Source organism: Gasterosteus aculeatus, chromosome 20 (assembly GCF_964276395.1).
Source record: "Gasterosteus aculeatus chromosome 20, fGasAcu3.hap1.1, whole genome shotgun sequence".
In the NCBI taxonomy this organism is placed as follows: Eukaryota; Metazoa; Chordata; class Actinopteri; order Perciformes; family Gasterosteidae; genus Gasterosteus; species Gasterosteus aculeatus.
The window spans coordinates 17,543,147-17,567,389 of record NC_135707.1 but is presented as its reverse complement, the minus strand read 5'-3'; the positions used below and the strand labels follow the sequence as shown (position 1 = coordinate 17,567,389).

The window sequence follows — 24,243 nt, the reverse complement described above, 5'->3', positions numbered from 1 at the left end:
TTCTGAAATGGGACAGTAAATAAATAAAGGAGACAATTTAAAGTGGGACAACGTTTTGACCAGAATTAAAGGAAACCACAGGAGAATCATGGACAGTATAAACTTAACAGTTTATATCAAAGTTCAATCCAACTGCCGTTTTGGTTCACACTTTGTATTGAATAAACTCCAGATTTTTGACTCCAGTTTTATGTTCTTTCAGGAGAGCGGCTACCTTGCTGACGGCTCGCCAGGGCATGATGTCGGCGCGGGGCGACTTCCTGAACTACGCGTTGTCCCTCATGCGTTCCCACAACGATGAGCACTCCGATGTGCTTCCTGTGCTGGACGTGTGCTCCCTGAAACACGTGGCCTACGTTTTCCAGGCTCTTATCTACTGGATTAAAGCCATGAACCAGCAGACCACGCTAGAAACCCCGCAGATGGACAGGAAGAGGTAAAAGATAATTTTAAATGCCTTTTTGTTTACCATACAAACTGTTTGGTTACGACACGAAACGCCGCTTTTGCAGTGGGTTTATATTTGCATCACTAAATAATTGTATTGTCTGCATAGAAAACAATTTAGTGTTGTATTGCTTGACGAGGCTAACGTCAAGAACTGTTGTCATTAGGACAATAACCATTAACCATGGCTTACTAAACGAACCCTTCTATAACGACAGCAGTATTGTTAATCCACTTGTTTTAAGGAATCGAGAGATTTTGGAGCTGGGTTTGGACAATGAGGATTCTGAACACGAGAACGATGACGACACCAATCAGAGTAAGCCCAGTAGCTAACATCAGTCAATGAGTCATAAATATCACAAACCATGTTTCAAACCATCATTTGAATATCTGTGCTGACAGATTAGTTTGTTTGTGCTACACCTCAGGTTCAACTCTCCAGGACAAGGATGAGGATCCAGTCCCGGCTGAGATGGGTCAGAACCACCCCTTCTTCCGTCGCTCTGACTCAATGACCTTCCTGGGTTGCATTCCACCCAACCCGTTCGATGTTCCCCTGGCTGAAGCCATCCCACTGGCAGACCAGCCCCACCTCCTACAGGTCAGTTGCTGCTCAGTGTCTAGTGTGAAGCTGGAAGGATTAAAAATGCACAGTCCACAAACCACGTGCACGCATTTATCAGCATGAAACATCATGCCAGACTGCCAACGCGTATGTCTCTATTGCCCTCGGAGCAGCTGTAAGAGGGAAGGATATCTGTAAAGAAAGGTTACGTAGGTCATATCTCCCAATCAGGCATTTTCTCGACATGTCAGTTTTTAAATTACATGTCAAGAAGCAGCCCGATTGGATGAAGCTTCTTTATCAATGATGACACGCAGCGAGCGAGAGGGCGACAACATTTCTTAAAGGTTTTTGAAATAGAGGTGTAAGATTCAGAGGAAACGGTGGCTGCAAGAAATGTGTTCTGTTGTGCAGCCAGTTTCATTCCCAATGCGTCTTTGGCTTTGAGTTGATTTGTGCTTCCTCTTTAACAGCCTAATGCCAGGAAGGAGGATCTGTTCGGTCGGCCCTCTCAGGGCTTGTACTCGTCCTCCTATATGGCAACCAAAGGCCTGGCTGAGACAAACATGGACAGGAACTGCCTGGAGGTAAACATGGGCTCCTCTCTACCCTCCCACTCTCAGGTATACCACCCCTCTTCACTGGACAAACATGCTGGCACCTGTGTTCTAATATCCACGCATAGAAAACGCCATGGCAGTAAATGGAATTGAGTATAAATTAATAAGAAAATACAGGATGGCAGTTCAGCCCCACCAGTTGCATCTGAGAGCTGATTTGAAATGATTGCCGTTTTGGGTATTTCTTTTTGCTCACTGTGAAATTACAGCATGGATATTGGAGCACAGCTTGTGGTCGGTCCCATTATCATATTTCCATTCTTTCGTCGCACAGTCAACGTCAAAGACTTGTGTTCACGTTACTCAAGAACTCCTCTGAACCCCATTGAAACAGATCCTGCCCACCAAGATGTCTTACTCAGCCAACCTGAAGAATGTTATGAGTATGGAAACCAGCCAGCGGAGCACTGAGAACGAGCCACTAGCAGAGCAGGAGCTTGAGGCTTCAAAACCTGGCCCTTCGCCCCACGACCTCGCCGCCCAGCTGAAGAGCAGCCTACTTGCTGAGATTGGACTCACTGAAAGTGATGGACCTCCTCTCTCAACATTCAGGTACCCAACACCAGTCTGTGCTTTGTGATGTTGGTTTAGCGAAGGTGGCACCTTAATGTTTGCTGGGCTTTGCCGACATTTTAATATTATTTTTTATATATATATATATATATATATTAGTATATTGAAAAAAACTTCTGAACCTGGCATCCGTAAATTGTTACATTTTATATCAGTTGTAATACTGGGCTGGGACGTGCATAGATATCCCAAATGGTTACAGTCTATAAATCTGTTTTAAATACTATAAAAATGCATATCTAGCATCCCAATGTGTGCACCTTTTTGTGTCCAGACCTCACTGTAGTTTCATGGGGATGATGATCTCTCATGACATGCTGCTCGGCCGCTGGCGTTTGTCACTGGAGCTGTTCGGTCGCGTCTTCATGGAGGACGTCGGAGCTGAGCCCGGATCGGTACATTTAAAAAAAATCTATTTACTTAAATGTAGGGTTGCAAACTGGAAAAAACAAACTCCACCAAGCCCTAATTTGTATGATTCTACATTAATTCTACATTGGCTCACTAATTGGATTACACAGGGCCCTGGGGGGGCTCTGTTTCACCCCCTATGAGTTTGTAGGTACGTGTACTGCCGAATTATGTAAAAGATTTATCAAATGTATCTTGTGACCCAAATAACATTTTTTACGGGAGTTTATTGTGCAATTCGTGTACCGTGCAACATCATTGGATTATTTTTCCATCTGAGTGCGGGATTATAATTTGGCCGTTCTGTATCATTTATCCCAGATCCTCACAGAGCTCGGTGGCTTTGAGGTAAAGGAATCCAAGTTCCGTCGGGAGATGGAGAAGCTGAGGAACCTGCAGTCCCGTGACCTGGCCCTGGAGGTGGACCGGGATCGAGACCAGCTGATACAGCAGACCATGCGTCAGCTCAACACCCACTTCGGCAGGCGCTGCGCAACCACGCCTATGGCTGTGCACCGGGTGAAAGTCACCTTCAAAGACGAGCCGGGCGAAGGCAGCGGCGTGGCACGCAGCTTTTACACGGCCATCGCCTTGGCCCTCCTCTCAAACGACAAGCTGCCCAATCTGGACTGTGTTCAGAGTGTCAGCAAGGGCATGCAGGCCAGCAGTACGTGTCATCACGATTACAATTCAAGTATGACCATACATAGAAACTATACTGTATTATAGAAGTCATTTATTGTTCAATGGTACTTTTAATGATGCTTGATGACCATGATGAAAACTGTCTGCAAACATTTTTCTTTTCTTTTTTTTACACGTAACTGAACTCGTTATATTCAATGAGTTTCCGTTGTGCGTTTGTCTGCAGATCTGATGCAGCGCTTGAGAAACCGAGACCGGGAAAGAGAGCGGAGGAGCGGCGGGCTTCGAGCGGGATCTCGTCGAGACCGAGACAGGTATGCTCCCCCCCTTTTTTTTTTTTTTTACCCCAACTGTTTTTGTTGATCTAGACTGAGACCTGTGTATTTGTGTTGCACAGAGACTCGAGGAGGCAACTGTCCATAGACACCCGGCCCTTCAGGCCTTCGTCGGAGGGAAACCCCAGCGATGAGCCCGACCCCCTGCCTGCACACAGACAAGCCCTGGGTGAAAGGCTCTACCCACGAGTTCACGCCATGCAACCGGTAATTAATCATCTGCGTACATTTCAATTGAAGAACAGGTGGACATTTCTCGACTCATCCAGATTTGCATTAATTTGGAATTGTACATTCAAACATACTCATCAGAATACTTAGATTTTCAAATATGAACATACTTCTGTTACAAAACCAAATGTATCACTGGAGTAATTAAGGCTTTCCTTCACAACGTTGACACCAGATGTGTTCTCATTTTTTCCTTTAGGCGTTTGCCAGTAAAATCACAGGCATGTTGCTGGAGCTGTCCCCCGCCCAGCTGCTGCTGCTGCTCGCTAGTGAGGACTCTCTCCGAGCCAGGGTGGAGGAGGCCATGGAGCTTCTCATTGCACATGGGAGGTAACCATCTGCTCACGGTGCTCACACACATTGCTCTCATAGACTGCATTTGACACCAGTGTTCTGGGAGTAAATTATATCATAATGAAGTGTTTTAAGTAACTAACCTTTTAAACGTTTGTCTCCTCCAGGGAAAATGGAGCAGACAGCATATTGGACTTGGGTCTTTTGGAGGCTCCAGAGAAAGCACAAGTAATATTAAGCGTCTCCGTTTTCACTGTTCTTCAGCTGAATCATTCCCTTTCTATTCGGATCTAATCAGGTGTGCTTTAGCACACCAACTACCGTTCCTCTCCTATTGACATAATGAGACATAATGCCTCTGTGCAATGCATGCATTCTAACCCGCCTCCTCCGCGTTGTGTGGCTGTAGCAGCAGGAAAACCGTAAGCGTCATGGTTCAACGCGCAGTGTGGTCGACATGGAGCTGGACGACCCAGACGATGGGGACGACAACGCCCCTCTCTTCTACCAGCCTGGCAAAAGAGGCTTTTACTCCCCTCGCCCCGGCAAGAACACAGAAGCCCGGTTGAACTGCTTCCGTAACATTGGCAGGTAATGAATCGTCCCCTGTATTGGACAAACCTGGAGGGACTTAGAATCTGTCTCCTTTGGTCAAACACTTCAGCCGAGAGCAACGTGATCGGCCACCTTTCAACAATGAAGAATGCAAGAGCTAAATGTGGTGTTTTCTTTACAGAATACTGGGCTTATGTCTGCTTCAAAATGAACTCTGTCCAATCACGTTGAACAGACATGTCATCAAAGTGCTGCTTGGGAGGAAGGTAAGAGATTCTTTGATGGTATTTTGTATACTGACCAAGAACCTGCTGCGTCATGCTCTTGCTTTTCAGAATGGAGTTGCTGAATGTACTTTTGTCCCCGCAGGTGAACTGGCATGACTTTGCATTCTTTGACCCGGTCATGTATGAGAGCCTGCGGCAGCTGATCCGCCATTCTCAGGCCGGTGAAGCAGATGCAGTGTTTGCTGCTATGGACCTCGCCTTTGCCATTGACCTCTGCAAAGAGGAAGGAGCTGGGCAGGTAGGATCACGTGGTCATTGTGTTGCCAAATGTACACTGAGATGCCATCCGAGTAATACTTGTGCTATATGTCTATGGCGTTATATTTGTGCCACAATCCTGAGCGCGTAATTTTAAGTTTTGAGCACAGAGAACTATGTTGTAGCAAAGAAAAACATTCCGTGCGCGCAGTTTACTGAGGTGCCCTCTCCACAAACTGGTTTTCTGCGCGCAGGCAGCGGTTGCTGCGCTCGCTCCACCTCTTCACGCTGCGCTCGCTCGACTTGCAGCAGCGTTACATTTGTGCCACAAAACCAACCAATCAGAGAATTAAAGAAGGTCCATTTTGATTGGCTGTTGGTCTCCAATCACAACGCTTCCTAAAGAAGACGAAAACGAGTGATATTAGAAGTCCGACTAGCCACCATCAGACATGACCGAAGCAAATGATGAGAACACCAAGTGTTTTAATCCAGGCCGTTAGCATTTAGCACAAATGCTGCAAACTTCAACAACTCGCTGAGCTTCCGCGATGCTGTAGGTAGTTCTACTAGCGTTGTGATTGGAGACCAACAGCCAATCACAATGGACCTTCTTTAATTCTCTGATTGGTTGGTTTTGTGGCACAAATGTAACGCTGCTGCAAGTCGAGCGAGCGCAGCGTAAAGAGGTGGAGCGAGCGCAGCAACCGCTGCCTGCGCGCAGAAAACCAGTTTGTGGAGAGGGCACCTCAGTAAACTGCGCGCACGGAATGTTTTTCTTTGCTACAACATAGTTCTCTGTGCTCAAAACTTAAAATTACGCGCTCAGGATTGTGGCACAAATATAACGCCATATATGTCAGGGGTCCCCAACGTGGTAACGGGCTGCAAAGAAAGAATGTTACACTTACCTGGTACGGGTAACCAGTTGTTTTCTGGATGTTTGTAACAATTACAAAAATGTATTTTTAGATGCAGCCCTTATTTCTGTCAGAAAAATGATTTAAGTAATTTTGCTTTATTTCTGCAATGTTTTTGAATACTCAAACCTAAAAGGCCCTAAAATCTATAAACATCTTATGGTTCAGATGTCCTTATTCAGGACACTCGTACAAAATATGCATATCGGTAATCAACAGAAAACTTCGTCACACGATGTTGATGTAATACAGCTTCAGGTTTTACTCTGGAAAGCAGAATATGTTGATGCTTTATTCTTCCTGGTTCAGGTGGAGCTTCTGTCCGGTGGGGTCAACATGCCAGTGACCCCTCTGAACGTGTACGAGTACGTGAGGAAGTATGCTGAGCACAGAATGCTGGTGGTGGCTGAGCAGCCTCTCCACGTGAGTACGACGCTTGGGTGACGTGGAATTGTCAGAAGTTCTAAATATAGTCATTTTTTATGCTACCACACCTTTTATTAAAATGTTAGTTTAGTGGAACAACTAATGTTTTGTCAGTCTCAAATGTGTATTCACACCAGTTATGTGTGTGTGTCTGAAGGCAATGAGGAAGGGTTTGCTGGATGTGCTTCCCAAAAACGCCCTGGAGGACCTGACTGCGGAGGACTTCCGGCTGCTGGTAAACGGCTGTGGAGAAGTCAATGTCCAGATGCTCATTAGTTTCACCTCCTTCAATGATGAATCTGGTAAGCTGCTGTGTCCCGAACCTCATGCTCTCGTTCCATTGGTTTTCCTGTCCCATCTCAGTTTCCTGCATTCATGCCGAGATGAACGTTTTACAGTTGTAAATTATCACTCTTGCACTTAATCCAACAGGGGAAAATGCAGACAAACTACTGCAGTTTAAACGCTGGTTTTGGTCCATAGTGGAAAAGATGAGCATGACTGAGAGGCAAGATCTGGTAAGTCGTTATCATTGTTCTCCTAAACCGAGGGACTCCCTGCGGCTCTCCGCAGATCGGTGCTTGACGTTGGGAATAATTGCCTTGTTGGTACATTACTCGAGTGTCGCACCAATAGCACAATGCCGGCGTGAGCCGCGTGTGATGGATGCCTCCCACAGATTAAAGCTGTAGCCCTGCTACTGGTGTGATGTTGGTACGCCGTTTATTTATTATTGATTATTTTCACCGTGTATTTGCCGAAAAGCACACGCAGAAAAAATAGAGACCTTGAATAAAACATCTGAGGCAACTGCTCATTAATGGGGCTGCTCTGACCTGCCCACATCGCTACCAGGCAGCACATGGATCAATTACCCGTAAATAGATAAATGACTTTGTGCTGCAACTTTATTTAAATGTAAGTGCAAGTAAAATATACCAGGAAGATTGCTTTTTATTATGTTGTCACATGCATCTGTCACAGCACCACTTGGTTTAAGTCGTCCTTTTCTGTTTACATTGAAGGACGACATTTGTGTCATAATTGCAGCTTGCGAAGAAGAGTTTGTGATCTGTAGTTGCATTTTGAGACATTAAGTGATCTGTATGACGAGCACCAGTAACCAATAGCGACAATGTGTTCAATAATGTATGTTTTACTTTTCTTTTTTTGGACTGTTTACAGTACTCAGACATCAAATACAATTGCAGGAAATGGCTCATTTAACTTGTTTATGTACTCAGGTATACTTCTGGACCTCCAGCCCGTCCCTGCCAGCCAGCGAGGAGGGCTTCCAGCCGATGCCCTCCATCACCATCCGGCCTCCAGACGACCAGCACCTCCCCACGGCCAACACCTGCATCTCACGTCTCTACGTGCCACTATACTCTTCAAAACAGATACTCAAACAGAAACTCCTGCTAGCCATTAAGACCAAAAACTTTGGTTTTGTGTAGAGGTTCAACATAAGAGTTTAAAAAAAGGAAAAAAAATAACATGTTTACTGTTGTGTAATATTTACCTAGCTCCATTTTTGTAGATTTATTTTTTGTCTATACAATTTTATGAAATTCGACATACTGTCACAATCTCCCCAGGCAGTAATATTTGTTTGTGTTGTGAACACAAACAGCTTGTTATTTTTATTTCAATTTTATTTTTTCCATTTTCTTTTGTGTTAATGAAGAGGTATACAGTCCAGAACATTCCTGCATTGGCACTGTAAAACATGAAGCCCACAGCCCTGCTTTATTGGCTTAAACTTTTGCTTCCCAGGAATGTGGCTTGACAGAAAGCTGTCAGCCGAAACCCAGCCAAAGATGACAGCAGTAGAAGTATTTAAAAGAAGACACACTGTGATATTATGTTTTTTTTTTTTTTTTTCCTTCCCTAGAAAAGTACGATCACTGACAGTTCACTGCTGCCTTGTGGAAAGTCCTTTTTTTTTTTTTTTTTTTTCTTTTTCTTGTACAGGGGGAGTAGGGAATTTCAAAATAAACTTGGATGCAAATAGGTTGTCCTGCCTGAATTTACTTTCCCAGTGCTTTAGGTTAAGATGATTATGGATTTATTTTCCCAATGTGAGACGACGCTGCTTGCTGGAGTGATGCTGAGATCGAAAAGGGGCAGGTGCCTTTCTCAGAAGCCCTGTAGCGACATGGACCTGCCTCCTCAACCATATGCAAATCTCAACACCACGACTTGAAAGTAGCACAGCGTCTGAAATAAAGTATATTTTATCTTGTCAATTTTCTTTGACTAAATGCGAGGCTTCAGATAAAGCGATTAAGTATTTGCTCGTATAAATGCTACTCGCAACTTTTCGGTCTGTGCGCTACTGGCTTGCTTGTGACAAAGTTACTAAACACCAAATCTGGCTGTTTAATCTTTATTAACGACAACCCTACAAAGACCCTTGTGTACTACTGTTACTTACTGGTATCAGTTGGAGCATTTCTATGTTCTTGCTTTTTCTTTACTTTTGTGTATGCAATATTATAAATGGAGCAGAATGTAGTTTTTCAGAATCTTATGGTTTGGGTCACAAACCGCTTGTTACAGCTGGAGATTGACGAGCCACTAAAAACAATTTATAGTGTTCTCAGTTCAACGGGAAACGTTTTTAAATGATGTAGACCAATCAGCATGGTGGAAATCGTAGCCGCGCCTATTTCGCTGTGGCTGCCGTCGCCTGTTGGTGATGCCTTCAGAAGATTTTGGGAAAAATGGAATTTTGTGTCCCCTTTATTAACCTGGAAGATTTGAGTTAAATTAATACACTGGAAATTTTCATGACTAGGTATAATCTTCATTCTGTCTCTTACATTGTCTTATAAGATACGAACATTTGTTTTAATTATCTTTTTGGACAATACTCTGCGCGGTTACGATCTACAACCTGGCAACTGCACTTTACAAGCGACAGTGAAGGCAACCCTTCCCGGCCAGTCAAACCGGAGCCATATGAGGTGAATCCGTCTTGCTCGCGGTCACATGGTGGTGGTCAGCTAACGGAGGCGTATTATCTTACGACATCAGTTAGCTGGCTGGCTAGTTTGCTAACTTAGTTTTGTTCAGCAGCCTGAAGTAGATTCAGCTAGATCCGCCCGGGCCGACGCTGCTGGCGGATGAAGGGATTCGTGCATTGTCATCCATCATGTTGAAGTCGTTCCGTTATTTTTAGCTAGCACCGCAGGCTAGCGCAGCTAATAGAGGCAATCAAAACGTGACTAATCGGTTTGTTTAAAAAAAAAAAACAATACCAATGGAGCAGTGGCAGGAAGCGGCCTCTGAGCAGTTCAATCTGCTCACAAAGCGTCTGAATGAACTGCTGTCCAAAGGCCTGGGGCTGCTGCGCTCCGAGCTCGGCGTGGATTTGGGACTGAAGCCGGAGCTTATTCCGCCGTGGGTGATCCTCTTAGCGGCGTGTACCGGTCTGGTGCTGATGGTAGCTCTGTGGGCCTCAACCTGCCGGTCTCTCTTCAAGAAACGACCCGCTGAAAACGCAGCGGACGACGGCATTGCGGAAAAGCGGGATTCCGGTAAACCCGTCAGATCCGAAGAGCCGAAGAAAAAGAAGAAGAAGAGCACAGAAAAGGCACGTAGCGTGAATGAAACCAACCTACTCCCCTTCCCCGCCGTGCTAGCCGCACCGTTAGCATTGCTAGCTGTCATGCTAACACCCAAGTGACAGTTGAATCATGTCGTGGCCATAACACCAGCTAGCTTCAAGCGACCGTCCTTGCATTTTGACCCCTTGGGGGGAGGGGGGGGGGGGGGTAGCCGGTAATGGCCATGGCCTTTTACATGTGTTCTTTATATTTTCGTTTCAGAAAGCTCAGCCAAATGGGAGAGCTGCTGCGGAGCCGCAGGAGGAAGCCATAGCGGCGGAGGAGACGGTGCCACATCAGCAGCAGCAGCCCGCAGCCGAAGGCAAGGCCGAAAAGGCTTCAGAGGTAAAACGGCACAACCCGCATCTTGATCTGTGTGAAGTCTGATGGATGTGACTAGGTTGTGTTTGTATTAATCATTGCACATTGTTGCAGATTACTATTTCTCGGGTCCACTCCGACGTAAATCCCTTGTTAAAAAGCCCCCTTTCACCTCGCTGTCCCTGCACGATGGAACCGGAGCAGCTGCCGGTGTTTGGTTACCGTTTTTTAACTTGCAGATGCAGCACAATCCTGAAGGGTGGCCGCTGTCTTGGAAGGGCGCAAGGTGCAGGCTTGACCTCCTAATGCCACCCTTTGGATCCCACTAAGCCACGCTGACTTTGGTTCTCAGGAGATGAAATTGTGCGACGACTAAAAAGTGGAAACTGTGTTTGTAAAAAAAACACATTTAGAGGGTCTTGAACAGGGGATGTAGTTTCACTTATAAATAGACGTGTCTTGAGCAAGCTGATTTAAATGACTGCCCGTGCGTGGTTCAGTCCATAGCAAGGGGAGTGCTGTGAACTTCTTTAAACCCAGTTGCACAATCCAAGATGTTTTTCAGTTAACTCTCACTTTTTCTTGTCTTCTAGTTGAAGAAGTCCAAGAAGAAGGCCAAACAGCCTGTTAAGGAGACAAAGACTGGGACCGCCACTGGCAAAGAACCAGAAGAAGGTGAAATATTATGTGCATAAATGAGGTTTTTCAGTCAAAGTGGTGTTTTTTTCAGGAATTTGAAGGTGGCCTTTGTTAGGAAGAAATAAGTCGTTAGTTCCTCCTTATTCACAGCAAAAAATAATTTGTATTTGAACAGTCGTCCTTTGTCCTGCCTTAATCAATACCGCATTTCCTCACTAATCCCATAATGAAACCGGCAGTATTTTGCAACTAATTCCGCGCTCCTTTTGATGGCACCTTTCAGGCACGTGGGAGACCAAGGTCAGCAACAAGGAGAAGCGTGAGCAGCGCAAGAAGGAGAAGGGTTCCAGTGATGGCTCGGCCAGTCCTGGAGGAGGGGACGCGCGTGCGTCTCCCCCCGAGCAGCCCAAGGCCTCCGTGGCCCCGACGCCTGCCAGCCAGAAGAAGAAGAAAGGTTACTCCTCAAACCAAGGCGTATTTTCATTTACGGTGTCATTTGCTTCTTTTGACAAGTTTTACATTGGAAGAAGAAAAGAGTTTGCATTAGTGTTGTTTTTTTTATTGTATTTTTGCACACAAATCACAATCCCTCCCTGCCGTCTCAGGCAAACAGCCCAATGGCACCCGGAGAGATGTTTGTGACTGTTCTGTGTGAGCTGTTGTTGCGTTTGGCTGGTCTCTTGACACGACAGAATATAAATACATGAATTTAATTGATTCCCAAAGTGAGCACCGGCCCAGGTGTTTTGTGCTGAGGTGTGTGTGTGCGCGCTCCCTTCAGTAGTAGGCCCTTATGGAGAGTGTATTTGACAAATATTGACCTTTGTTTAATCCTTTCCCTTTCAGGAGAAACTGCAAAAGTGAAGTCCGAGAAGATCGAGGTTGTTGCACCTCAAGGTAGTTATCAGCAGAAAATGGCTATTGGCTCTAAGACGCCTAAAACACTGATCTCATTTATACCGAATCTTTAGTAGACCAAACGTTTGCTTGCTCCCACGGAACTCGTACATTAGATGTGCTGCCATCGTGATCCGTGTTTATTCTGGCCGTGTATCAAGTTTCTCTCTTGGTGTTAGTCACCAGCAGGGAGGTGGTGGCTGCTACTGTGACTGAAAAGGCTCTAAAGGCTCCGGCTCCAAAGGCCGGCCCCTGGACCACCGCCTCAGAGCCCGCCCTGCTGTGGAGACCGGATGTCGATGGTAAAAATGTTTCCCCACTAAACAAGTGCACATTCTATTCGCTCCTTAGAAAAGTCCCGTTTCCTTTTTGCCAGGACGGTAAATGGCAGAATGAATCGTTCATGTGTGGGTGTAAACGTTTCACGGCATCTTCCTTAAAGCGGTCATGGACAGCGATGTGCTAAATGGGTTTTGATCCTGATATCAACCGTATTAGATTGAAATGGAATTGGCAGATAACCACAAATTCAATGAATATTATTGTTTGAAGTGTGCTAGTATTAACACGAGTGACACTCTATTTTTTTAATTTTCTTTCTTTTTTTAAGATGAAGCTATACCTTTTTTATAGAAGTATTCCAAAGTAAGCATGGCTCAATAACTCACTGATTTAATTGGTTAATGAATGAATGAATTGGTAAATGGTGCATTGACATCATTGTATCTGGATTGTGCTTCAGAGTCGTGGACTGTGATTGAAAGGGGGATGGCCACAACCAGTCCGGTGTCTTTATCTGGACTGGGCGTCGGTACCACTGGTAAGTTCAGCAGAAAGCGGTGATGTGGCATGTGGTGGTTGGACCTGGCCATGGCCCCCAGGTGGCGCTGTTTCCCAGCGTGTCTCTTGAGGACGGCAGGCTGAGTTCCCCTGTGTTGTGTGTCCGTAGAGCCCGCGAGCAGCCTGCCCTGGCTCAGCCCGCCCCGCGTGGACGACGAGTGGTCCGGACCCAGTAAGCACCGCTCCGTTTGACCCGGGCGTCACGCCCCTTCACACTTGTTCCTGTGCGCTGATGACCTTTTATATGTTTCACAGGCGGTACGTCTGTGGACCCGAGCTCTGACTGGAACGCCCCCTCTGAAGCCTGGGGCAACTATGAAGAGCCCGCTGCGGAGCCCCCTCCCGCCGCGGAGCCGCCGGCCCCTGAGCCCGCCAAGGTGGATCTGCTCATCAGAGCGGCTGTGAGTATGAGAGAAGATGAGCATTATGATAGTTTCCTGCAAGATGATGAGGGCAAAAAAACCTGGTAATTGATGCCTCGTCTCTGGGTGTGGTTTCCATGGCAACGGTCCTGGTTCTGTCGCAGATGTGGCCTTGGTGCTCCTAAAGAGTGTTACATGCAAAGTAGACTTTTCCTCAAGTCGTACCATGATAAACATGAGTGTGACATCATGAATGAGATAAATGACGACAAATTGCTATGATGAAACTCAACACATGCAAAGTACGGAGTTTGCACGTTATTTTCTGAATGCAAACCCACATGTTCTTTTTAGGACGACGATGAAGATGAGAAGGACAAGGGAGAGACTGCTGCCGACGCAGCGGCTAAAACTAAGAAGAAAAAGAAGAAGAAGAAGAAGGCCGCTGAGGAGGAAGAAACAGCTGGCCAGGTAACAGCAGGAGGCTGATGTATGATTTCAAATCCCACACTTGACGTGGAAGTCCTTTGGTCTCATACGTTACAGCTGGAGCCACCTTTTATCTACTAATCTGTATGACATGCTGAAAGGTTTATTTAGAATCCACTGCACAGCTTGGTGTGAACTTTGCTCGTGTCCTGTGAAGGGCGAGGAGCCGGAGAAGGAGACGGCGCCCGCAGCCCCAGTGAAGAAGCACCAGCAGCAGCCGCTGGCAGCTCAGGAGAACGCCGCCGCCGTCCAGCCTGTCAAAGCAGCAGCCGCCGCCGCGGAGGTCAGTGGTGACGGTTTAATATCCGCAGATTGTTCGTTAACAATAAACCTCGTCGTTCATCTCTGAGGTGGACTAAAATAAAAAAATCCTTTTGTTGTAGGCGCGAGTGGTGCAACCAGTGAAAGTCAACACATCCCAGAAGCCCCCAGTCACACAAGTGCCACCGAAGCCAACTGAAGGAGAGCCCACTGCCAAGCAGAACAACCTTTCTGCTCCAACACAACAAAGTAAGCGCGCTTAAACATTACGAGCTGTCACCACCTCTAATAACTTGCTGGTCGTGAGCCAGGTTTCTAACCAGCTTGTTGCCCTCCATCGTCCTTTTATACTAATTACATTACATTGGCCGAATTTGATGAATAATGGGAGCAAAAGTAGCCAAATGGATGATTGATCCTCGTCACTTGGAACCGCCTCCTTTCAGGAAGGGAAAACCCATTAAAGTGTGTGACTCACACGTTAAGAGCCGTCGGACTAATCTCACCGTTTCCACAGAAAACCCCGAGGAGAGCCAAGCGCCCAAACCAGCGAAGAAAAAGAAGGCGAGGAGAGAGACATGAGACGCTCCCCCTCTGCACACCTGTGTATGCAAAAGACTTCATATCTTGTTTATGCAACACCTTTTGTGACCAGAACTTTGAACTACGGTCCTCATGATGGACTTCAACCTTGAAAAAAAAAAAAACCTGAAAATGAAACAACTTTTTTTGGATCGTTTAACTGAACCTAGATGCGGTGCAATCCAATGCAACGCTGTGTTATTGATTTTTAATTATGCATTTGATACTCTTGATTATATCTTCTTATTCCAATGAATCAAATAACTGAAAGAGCTGTATTGTACTAATTAGACATGTATTAGAATACTGATCTGTTTAGAAGTCTTGATGTTGTGGTGACTAACGCCTGGAGCTTCCTGTGTCGTGAATGAACGGTCAACATGCTTTGGGTCACCGGGCCACGGTGTCCACTCGGCCTTTTGCTTTTTATTTTGCTCTCAAGTGTTTGTTGAGTATAGCTGAGCGATCAAATGGTTACTTGACGCGGACGACTCGTGAACATTTTGGACGGAGGTAAGGGAATCCGGGCTGCTCCGCTTTATCTGTAAGTGCAACATTTCAACTGACCGTCCAGCCGGTTTCTTACTGGTCTGATGTGCTGCTGTTTTTACCGTCTGAGTGCTTTGTGACCCGAGCCGTGTGGGAGCCTCCGACCCTCCGTGTACCGTCGCAGTGTCATCGGCCTCTTCGTGACTCTCCACCTGTGGTTTATTTAAAAGTCTTTGGAACTTTTTGTAAAACCTGTTTGTAATAAAATAAAAACTAAAGCCATATGTAAAAATACTAAATAAAGGCCAGTTTTTCTTTATCCAGACTATTTGGTATTACAGCAACTTACTATTGTGGAGTATTGATTAGTAAGGACTATGAATAAAATAATTAACTGCGGCCGAACCTTTACAAACTGATGCTGCTGTGGTAGAATCCAACACTGCTTCTCTCAGGAAAGTGACCTCTGACCTCTAAGGGAATCTTCTGAATGCAGAGATGGAGAAAGCTACAGAAATGTGGCGTTTGACATTTTGTGTGTTCATTAAACACAAAATTGCTTTAACAATTTTCTACTTAAACCCGATAGGTTCACAATCAAATCAAATAAGATTTATTTGCAACAAAATAAGTGAGCTCAAGTGGAAACTGCTGATGCTATAATAACGCTATAGTATACAAAAAAGTCAAACTTTCATGACAATAAAATAGGTCTCAAAGTCATAGTATTGCCCGTATAGATGCTCGAATATTAAAACCAAACCTTGGCATGAAAATGTATTTTTTGGCCCACATTATTGTGATGACTCATTAAATTGTCTTGACCTGGTTGCAGTTGTAATTGCCGGCAGCACGTAACAAAAGAACTGGGAGGTTTCTAGAACAAAACGTCTCCTGCTGGGTGAATGTGCTCAAAGGCGTCGTTCAGGGTCAACCCTGCATCCCAATAAAACATTTGTGGTTTTCTGTTCCATAAATCCTTCCTGGCATGTCTGAAGAAAGTCATATAATACGTCAAAGAGAGATCACTGTGTCAACAGAGTCATAGAAAAGTTATTGTATGAAACATTGAGAAAGGTTCAAAATATTCTTAAGTCTTTAAAAGTCTAAAATATATAGTATGGCACGTCAGAAGTCCTCAAAAAGTCTCTGCTGTGATAATCAGAAGTGTCATGTTAAAGTGGTCTAGAATTTCAAAAAATGTATTGTGCAGATATTTCTAAAAGTATCATAAAACGTTAAATCATAACGGATAAAAAAGCGATTGTATCTGTTGAAGTAACGCATTAAAAAAACAATTATATTAATCAGTCATTTTTCCATGATGAATTCTACTAGCATGATGATTCTAATGTGTCCACTTCTATTATATTATTCTATTGTTACTTCTGCTATTATTTATGTTACTGTTATTGCTATTATGATTCATGTAACGTTACAATGTTCCCATTCTGTATACCTGACGTCTATCGTACTACTGCCGATCCCTCCCTCACAATAGAAGCGATAATGACTCATAATGACCATAGTTTTATTTACAAGGGAATAGTTGTACGTATAAGTGTCTCTGTGCTGCCGCCCACAGGAAGGTCGACGTACTGCAGCTGCTCGTTTTACTGGTCGGATGAACATCTGGGGGGACAACGGGTGTTCAAAGCAACCCAGATTCGACACAATTAGAGATAATATTATTTTATCATTAAAACCATTAGGTAATTAGGTATTAGGTAGGCTTATATTGTGTATTTGGACACATTATTTATAATTCGGTTAATTATTTTCTCCAGTCGACTTTGTTTACTGTTATCTTAGCTTATGTTCATACCAAATAATATGTCTCACCACTGCACTTCTGAGCCCGCTGTGTTAGTTCAGGTGTTGTTATGATACAATAATACATTTTGGTTTCACTGCTTATTCAATAACATTTTTTAAGTCAAGGTTAAGTAGGGGTTGACTTCTGGGCAGAAACAGCAGTTATTTTATTTGTATTCACCAACAGTTTATTGTTGTGTTACATCCAGTTTATGCGTTTGGCGTTCCAGAACAACATGCATCAGTATATTTCTATTTGTATTGTCCTTCTTGGCTCCGTTTAGTCAAATCCTCCAGCTGTATTACGAATAAACATTAAAAAGAGATCTCACTCTGCACCTTTTCCTGGGAACTATTATCATCCCCAGTGACTTGTCAGAATTTATACGTATACGTGGCAGATATTTCCTCTGTTACGAAAACTGTTTAGTAAAATATCCATTGTTGCGAGCTATCTAGACTACATGTTGCTTTCATTTGTCCATCACGGCTTTGGTTACCACGGTAACAGCTTGTTATCCTATTTCAAGAGGCACACTCAAAAATTGTCCCGATTTATAAAGCCAGAGGGGTTTTGCCTTGTCCAATATAGACGATCTTTGCAGCCGGTCTCCGTCCCATTCTGTGAGGTAAATAAATGCAACGCGCACCTTCCCACTGACATCACATCATCCTGCCAGCAGGCCGTCCAATCAGCGGCCGAGGGGAGGGCCGGAGCGGCGGCGGCGGTCCAATGGGCGGATAGCGTGAGCTCTGCTCACCGCCACGTCACTTCTGATTCGAGGGTTGAACTGTGGAGGAGGCGGGACGGAAAACCACCGAATGAGACGGAGTGCGCCTTCCTCATTCTAATAAATTATTCACCAGCGCTCCTCCGACCGCCTGAGAGCAAGTTATCATCAGTTACAAGCGAAACATTTTGTTTTGGGTTTGCTAGCTTGTATTTTTTTGGAGCACCTGAGAAATAACATGAAGAGTGATTATTAATTGCGTGTTTTCCGTCAGCATAAAAAGAAAATCGGTCTCTCAGTACAAGTGCGGTTATTTATCTAGTTGATTTTTTTTTTAAATCCAAAAATATGTGGACCTTCTTAGGAATAGCAAGCTTAACGTACCTTTACAAGAAATCCAGCACAGTGTTGAGTTACGCTCACAAAGAGGTGGTAATGGCCGCAGCCTTACTTGTGGCAGCCGGCCTGCTGCTGTCGTATGTCAGGTGTTCTCACACCTACAGGCTCAGGTTCTCTCAGGTGATGCACTGGCCCCTCGGGCTCTTGTCCCTTCTACCTGGTGTCAAACACTTTATCCCACAAACGTCACCTGAAAGGAGCGAGAAGGTGGAGAACAGCTGTAAAAAGGTAGGAAAACTAAATAGTAATAATGTTTAACACAAAGGCAGATTCAGAAAGAGTGTCGTTTCTTTGTTTCGTTTATCTGAAGTAATTTATGTTAAATCTGTGATCTTAATTTCTGGAAAAAAAACCAAGTCTGATTCTTGCATTTCGAAGGTGCTTTAAAGTTAATAGATCTTTGCATCTCCAAAGACTGCGAGAGTAGCTGGTGATTGGATGAAGTGTGACCAATGTTTGCCTTTTACTCCTCCGCTCGGACTTCACCCTGTTTGTAACGAGAGACTCTCCCATCCGTTGCTCCCAGAGCCGCAGATCAAGGAGGAGAGTGGATACAGAGTCCTCCACCTCCCCGGGTGCCTCGGCTGGGGGCCCCTCGGCGGCCCCGGAGCCCGACGTGGTGATAGTCGGGGCGGGGGTCCTGGGCTCTGCGCTGGCGGCTGTCCTCGCCCGGGACGGCCGGAGGGTGACGCTGGTGGAGAGGGACCTCAAAGAGCCCGACAGGATCGTGGGGGAGCTGCTGCAGCCTGGAGGGTTCAGGGCGCTCAAGGAGCTGGGACTGGAAGGTCGGTGATGGGAGCACTGGGAGCACTATGCTACTATGTGTGTGTGTGTGTGTGTGTGTGTGTATACACATATATACTAGATGACCAGATATTAGATGAAATATGTTCCGGCTATTTCACAAAACCAGTCAAATTGCTATTTAATGATTTCCTCAAACATCACCTGGACCTCAACAGCGTCATGAGGCACAATGATGAAATAAACTCCAATACAACATTAATATTCCTGTTACAGCTATTTGCTGTAATAATAATACATCATTTTCTTTTCAAAATGTCCCACATGCAGATGCGTTCCGTTAGTAAAATGATGAAAAAAATGTTATGGTCTTCAATAGTTTGAAAATGTACCAAAACTGTCAATTTGTGAAAATGTGTCTTAAATGAATCTTACATGAGACTATTTGATGGAACAGCTTCCGATCCCTCAGTCGGGACATAACATGCATGTTCCATTCCGTCCGCATGCGCTGATTCACGCAGTGAGGGAACACGAGTGCGCCTTGTGATACTAACCTGCCGTGTTGTGCGTCGGCCCTCAGGTTCAGTGGAGGGTCTGGATGCCCACGTGGTGAGCGGCTACGTGATCCACGACATGGAGAGCAGCACGGAGGTGGAGATCCCCTACCCGCAGGGGGAGGACCACACCAAGTGTGGACGCGCTTTCCATCACGGACGATTCATCATGGGCCTCAGGAGGACCGCCATGGCGCAGCCAAAGTGAGTGGGGTGTCTCACACACACACACACACACACACACAGTCCATATGCCAGCTGACCAACTGGCTAATTGGATGGCAATTTATTTGACAGTGAACAGGAGTGTCATTAAAAGCTGTTCATTTATTCTGCCAAACTGCCCAAATGAGTTTGTTAAAAAAGAGCTTGACATGACTTGTGATATATTTTAGATTTATGCAGAGGACTATTTACACACTTATCAGTAGTGATGGTTTACTGAAACAGCGGAATGACGTATTCGGACCATATTTTTATTAGGCGTCATGTAGCTTTCTGCTGTCATGTTGTCTGTCCCCTGCAATGGGTGACAGTCTCTCACTGCGCCCCCTAGTGTCACAGTCATAGAAGGCAGCGTGACCAGCCTGCAGGAGGAGGACGGCTGTGTGACCGGAGTGCAGTACAAGGATAAAGAAACCGGAGACGTCAAGGTGAGAAGAGGAAGCTCTGCTGCCCATCCAGAACCTTGTGCCCCCCCCCCCCCATCTCCCTCACTGGTTATTGCAGCGGCTTGTTCGATGACTGGGAACTTGTGTCCTGTAGGAAATCCGTGCTGCGCTGACTGTTGTGGCTGACGGATGTTTCTCTAAATTCAGAAAGAGTCTGGTCTCTGGGAAAGCTCGCACCTCCTCTCACTTTGTTGGATGCCTCATGAAGGTAAATAGCACTCAGCGGCGTTATATCGGCCCACTGCGTGTAAGTACTGGAAGGTCTTTACAGTTGTTGAATATTGTCTGGTCCCAGCTTCTCAGATGAGAATAAATCCTCTTTTTATTCTGTTTCAATGGACTTTTTCACTATATCGAGATTTTTTATACACAATTAAACATCAATTATTTAAGCCAATAATGACATTTATCCTGAGTTGCAACCCTTAATTATATTGCTGGTATTACTGTGTGTAAACCTAACAAACTCACCTTCAATGATCTGAGACGCTGCGTCTGAAGACTACATTGAAACAAGAGGTCTTCTCCCGCACAGGACTGTCCCCAGTTTAAAGCCAACCATGCTGAGCTGGTGCTGGCCAACCCGAGCCCGGTGCTCATCTACCAGATCTCCTCCTCAGACACCAGAGTGCTGGTGGACATCAGGGGGGAGATGCCTCGCAACCTCTCGGAGTACATGACCGAGCACGTTTACCCTCAGCTACCAGGTAAAAGACACGGCAGAGACATTTGTAACATGTCCCTGAGGTTGTATTCTTATCAACCATTTTGAACGAAGAATGACCTTTGGCGTGCGCTCAAAAAGCTTGTAGTGATGCAAGCGTTAGGCAGGTAGGTCTATAAAGAGACGACCAAGGCAGCTTCAGTTAAAGGATTTCACGTTCATTGTGGGCTCTGCTATTCAGCGGACACATCAGAGCATCAACTGTGGAGACGTTGCTGAGGTTCAGCGGAGTCGCTTACACTGATGCTTTAATAGATGTACATTCAGACACCACGACGGAGCCATGTGGGTGATCAACAGCATGCACCTTCTCTTCCCTTCTCCCCCTCAGAGCATTTAAAGGAGCCTTTCATGGGGGCCCTGCAGAACGATCGGCTCAGGTCCATGCCGGCCAGCTTCCTCCCGCCCTCCCCTGTCAGCAAGCCAGGTACTGACGCGTGTTAGAGTCTATCGGGCCCATGTCAGCCCGTGATGCAGGTCACGGAACGTTTATGCACCACTAGTCATTTTTCATTTGTTTGACTTGACGGTCAAATAGTTCATAGTTCTCGTCTATTTAGATGTATGTGAATGGATGATTTCCTGGTTTTCTTCAAAAGTAAGAATTACTAAAACAGGAAAGGCCCCTTTTGCTGAATACTATTCCATTTTCCAAAGGGAAGATCCTTATTCCCATATGTGTGCAGTAAACATGCTATGCTAGTAACGTTTATCAGCTGTTGAGCTTAGTTTTGCATAAACAATGGAAACAGCTCCAAAAGAGATGAATTAGTTATTCTTTCTGCACTTTTTTGTAGGATAAAACAAGTTAAATACCTTTGGACAGATCCGGTTAAGCGTTTTTAACTTGTTTTTAATGCTTAGCTAAGCGACTCTTGGCTATAACGACAGTAGAGAAGTAAAGCAGACTGCGATGTGTTAATCAGCGAGCTTTGGGTGTGAGGGTGGAGACACGCCAGCTGTTCGCCGTTTCCTCTCTGTGCTCCGTTAAGCAAAGCAGAGCCACGAAGCAGCCGGTTAGACAGGACGGTTGGACAGGAATTACGTGTTAATTGAGATTTAGAGGCAGATTTTGTAACTGCAGCACAGAGCCAGGCGAGCGGTTTCTCCCTTTGTGCTAAGCTAACTAGCTGCAGACAGCGCATGCATGAACATGCAAGAAAATCAAGTGTGAATGTGAGCGCTGCAATGTCGATGTAGCACGAGTGATCTTTGTGTGTCATTAGCAGCAACACTTTTGAAGACAAGACCAATAAAAGCAAAAGGGAATCTCTAAGTCATCCTCCAGACGCCGTCTCAGAGATTGGCACTAATTGGAAGATTTTACTACAAGTGCTCAGCGGGGGAGAAAACTGACAACAAATGGTGATGTATTTTGTACAAGAGACAAACAGCGGTGTGTCGGTTGCAGGCGTGCTTCTCCTGGGTGACGCTTACAACATGAGGCATCCTCTGACGGGAGGCGGGATGAGTGTTGCCCTCAATGACGTTCGCATCTGGAGGAGTCTGCTCGGAAAGATCCCAGATCTGTATGATGACGGGGTCATGCTGCAGGTGAGCACGGCGACCAGGCTCCAGTTTCCCCACCAAGCCTAAAAACATTCACATTAAAACGTATGGGGAACAACAAGGCCTGAGAGTAACTACATGTGATGCGTCTGCTGCATCCCAGTCGCCTTGTCTGGTTATTCGCTCGGCTGCAGGTGAGCGGCTGCAACGTTACAACAGATTCTTTTCTTCTTCTTCTCAATAGGCAAAGAAAAAGTTCCACTGGGAACGCAAGTCATCACATTCTTTCGTGGTGAACGTGTTGGCCCAAGCCCTGTACGAGCTGTTTGCAGCCACAGACAGTGAGTCGGACCGCCTCCACATCATTGATTACACATGATTATTATTAGCATTATTTTGTCCGTACAAAAGTAAAAAACTGGTTTCTCCCCATGTGCCTGTAATACGTGAACCAGATTCTCTTCACGAGCTGAGAAAGGCCTGCTTCCAGTACTTTAAGCTCGGTGGAGAGTGCATTGCTGGGCCCATTGGACTCCTCTCAGTGTAAGCAATAAATAATGTCCTCCACTACAACACAACTGACTGATTCTCCAACGAGCCTTGATGGACTCAAGTTTGACATTTTGGGAAACAAGATATTTGCTTTGCTTACTTGTTGAGGGTTAGATGATGAGATTTATACCATACGTGTGAAGGATACATTCTTTATGGTACATATTGAGCTTTCATTTCCCCAAAATGTCAAAAACTATTCCCATTAATACAAAAGACTTAGTGACATTGTGATCTTTACCAGGTTGACCCCCAAACCCATGACCCTCATTGGACACTTCTTCGCCGTGGCAATGTACGCCATCTACGTCAACTTCAAGGCGGAGTCTTGGTGGACTAAACCTCGAGCTTTATACAAGAGTGGAGCCATCCTGTACCGAGCCTGCACGGTCATGCTGCCACTCATCTACTCGGAGCTCAAGTACCTGGTGTACTGAAGGAGGACCAATCCCAGCGTACGCTCTTCAGCCGCGGCGTCATTGGAAGTAAAACAACTGTTCCTTCTGTTGCCGTACTAAAACCCGTTTCACTGTGGAGGACATTCCCCAAAGTGCCCTTGCCTTACTGAAAATGGCGTTGTCTTAATGTCGCATTTAATGCCTTTTTTCTATTTGGACGTGCTATCCCAAGAATGCCAGGTGGTCCCGTCCGTCATGAACACGTAATCCTGCCCAACAGAACTGCTGTGTGGCAGCAGATTTTTTCAATTTTGCCATTTACCCCTGCCGAGCTATTTAATACAGGCGTCCTCATGTAATGGCCATTTTTAAAAATCTAAAGTATGACGACGGGAGGCTATAAAACACGGTCTTAATTATTCCATGTTGTGTATCACACAGAAATCCGGGATGTTTTCAGCCTCGCGTTGATGAGAACGATATCCGTTTATTTGTTGAAATCGCTCACATGTTCACAGCGTGATTGCTTCTTGCCTTCCAGATGGCACCTCAGCGCTTTTCATACATCATAGTGGACGTTTTTTGGTTTCTACATCGAGTTTGAGATATGCTGACAGTGCAGGTGACAAAATAAAACAAAAATCATCCCAGAAGTCAAGAACGATCCCTGCTGGGCTCATTGACGCAGCCGGCCTTGGGGGGACGTTTGGGTTTGACGGGGACATGAGACAGGAAGAGACAAAGTCAGCAGATGCTGGTCAGGCGGCGTTTGTCCTGAGCCGACCCAGACCAGGACGTCCTCACATGTAACTCCCGTGTCGTGCTTACCGGTCCGGCCTGCGATGGCTTAATGGGCCGTTAAATAAAACATACATGACCAACACGACCCGCCCCCACCTTTGTGTTTGTTTACAATAGTTATTAATATAATAGGTTTTATTAGTGATGTGATTGAAGTGTAAGCCTGCAGGACAAACACTAACAATGACCGCTAGATGGCGCTCACTCACAGGGGGAGGACTGCTGTTTGACTGGCGGCTCGGATTCCCCTGATGTGCCTCAGCAGATACATTCTGGAACATGATGAATTGTCGGGATTGCAGGTTCAGAATGAACTTGCTATGAGACGTTTGCAGCAGCTT

General features: G+C 45.5%; 3 protein-coding genes across 53 annotated transcripts in view; all 3 read left to right on the top strand.

Annotated features, from left to right (window-relative positions):
• Window positions 1–8,521, top strand: part of ubr5 (ubiquitin protein ligase E3 component n-recognin 5) — a 30,912-nt gene extending 22,391 nt beyond the window's left edge. For 13 of the 50 annotated variants that reach the window (XM_078095501.1, XM_040165001.2, XM_078095496.1 and 10 more), the window contains 18 exons: window positions 203–436; window positions 669–766; window positions 879–1,051; window positions 1,489–1,638; window positions 1,970–2,187; window positions 2,483–2,603; window positions 2,941–3,313; window positions 3,491–3,578; window positions 3,662–3,806; window positions 4,030–4,160; window positions 4,292–4,352; window positions 4,534–4,715; window positions 4,861–4,945; window positions 5,049–5,204; window positions 6,394–6,507; window positions 6,668–6,812; window positions 6,943–7,028; window positions 7,755–8,521. In XM_078095501.1, the coding sequence (XP_077951627.1) occupies window positions 203–436; window positions 669–766; window positions 879–1,051; window positions 1,489–1,638; window positions 1,970–2,187; window positions 2,483–2,603; window positions 2,941–3,313; window positions 3,491–3,578; window positions 3,662–3,806; window positions 4,030–4,160; window positions 4,292–4,352; window positions 4,534–4,715; window positions 4,861–4,945; window positions 5,049–5,204; window positions 6,394–6,507; window positions 6,668–6,812; window positions 6,943–7,028; window positions 7,755–7,967 (2,773 nt within the window). In that variant the 3' untranslated portion in view covers window positions 7,968–8,521. The remainder of the gene's footprint in view (window positions 1–202; window positions 437–668; window positions 767–878; window positions 1,052–1,488; window positions 1,639–1,969; window positions 2,188–2,482; window positions 2,604–2,940; window positions 3,314–3,490; window positions 3,579–3,661; window positions 3,807–4,029; window positions 4,161–4,291; window positions 4,353–4,533; window positions 4,716–4,860; window positions 4,946–5,048; window positions 5,205–6,393; window positions 6,508–6,667; window positions 6,813–6,942; window positions 7,029–7,754) is intronic. The other 37 variants (XM_078095525.1, XM_078095524.1, XM_078095514.1 and 34 more) reach the window with 14 other exon arrangements.
• A 753-nt stretch (window positions 8,522–9,274) lies between these two features.
• On the top strand, window positions 9,275–15,304 carry LOC120810465 (protein LYRIC). 2 transcript variants are annotated; one of them, XM_040165017.2, is made up of 13 exons: window positions 9,275–10,108; window positions 10,344–10,466; window positions 11,036–11,117; window positions 11,365–11,535; window positions 11,928–11,978; window positions 12,158–12,280; window positions 12,721–12,798; window positions 12,928–12,990; window positions 13,074–13,219; window positions 13,535–13,651; window positions 13,827–13,952; window positions 14,053–14,179; window positions 14,448–15,304. In XM_040165017.2, exons 1-13 carry the CDS (start codon window positions 9,776–9,778, stop codon window positions 14,510–14,512), a joined length of 1,605 nt encoding a protein of 534 aa, XP_040020951.2. In that variant the 5' UTR covers window positions 9,275–9,775; the 3' UTR covers window positions 14,513–15,304. The 2 variants fall into 2 exon arrangements, with proteins under 2 accessions (XP_040020951.2, XP_077951660.1); XM_078095534.1 differs by having other exon boundaries at window positions 9,446–10,108; window positions 12,928–12,992; window positions 13,067–13,219.
• Window positions 15,305–17,352: 2,048 nt separating this feature from the next.
• On the top strand, window positions 17,353–23,987 carry sqlea (squalene epoxidase a). The gene is made up of 11 exons (XM_040165015.2): window positions 17,353–18,174; window positions 18,473–18,731; window positions 19,274–19,451; window positions 19,804–19,900; window positions 20,013–20,126; window positions 20,454–20,625; window positions 20,974–21,069; window positions 22,054–22,196; window positions 22,396–22,492; window positions 22,607–22,694; window positions 22,948–23,987. Exons 1-11 carry the CDS (start codon window positions 17,896–17,898, stop codon window positions 23,138–23,140), a joined length of 1,716 nt encoding a protein of 571 aa, XP_040020949.1. The 5' UTR covers window positions 17,353–17,895; the 3' UTR covers window positions 23,141–23,987.
• The last annotated feature ends 256 nt before the right edge of the window (window positions 23,988–24,243 follow it).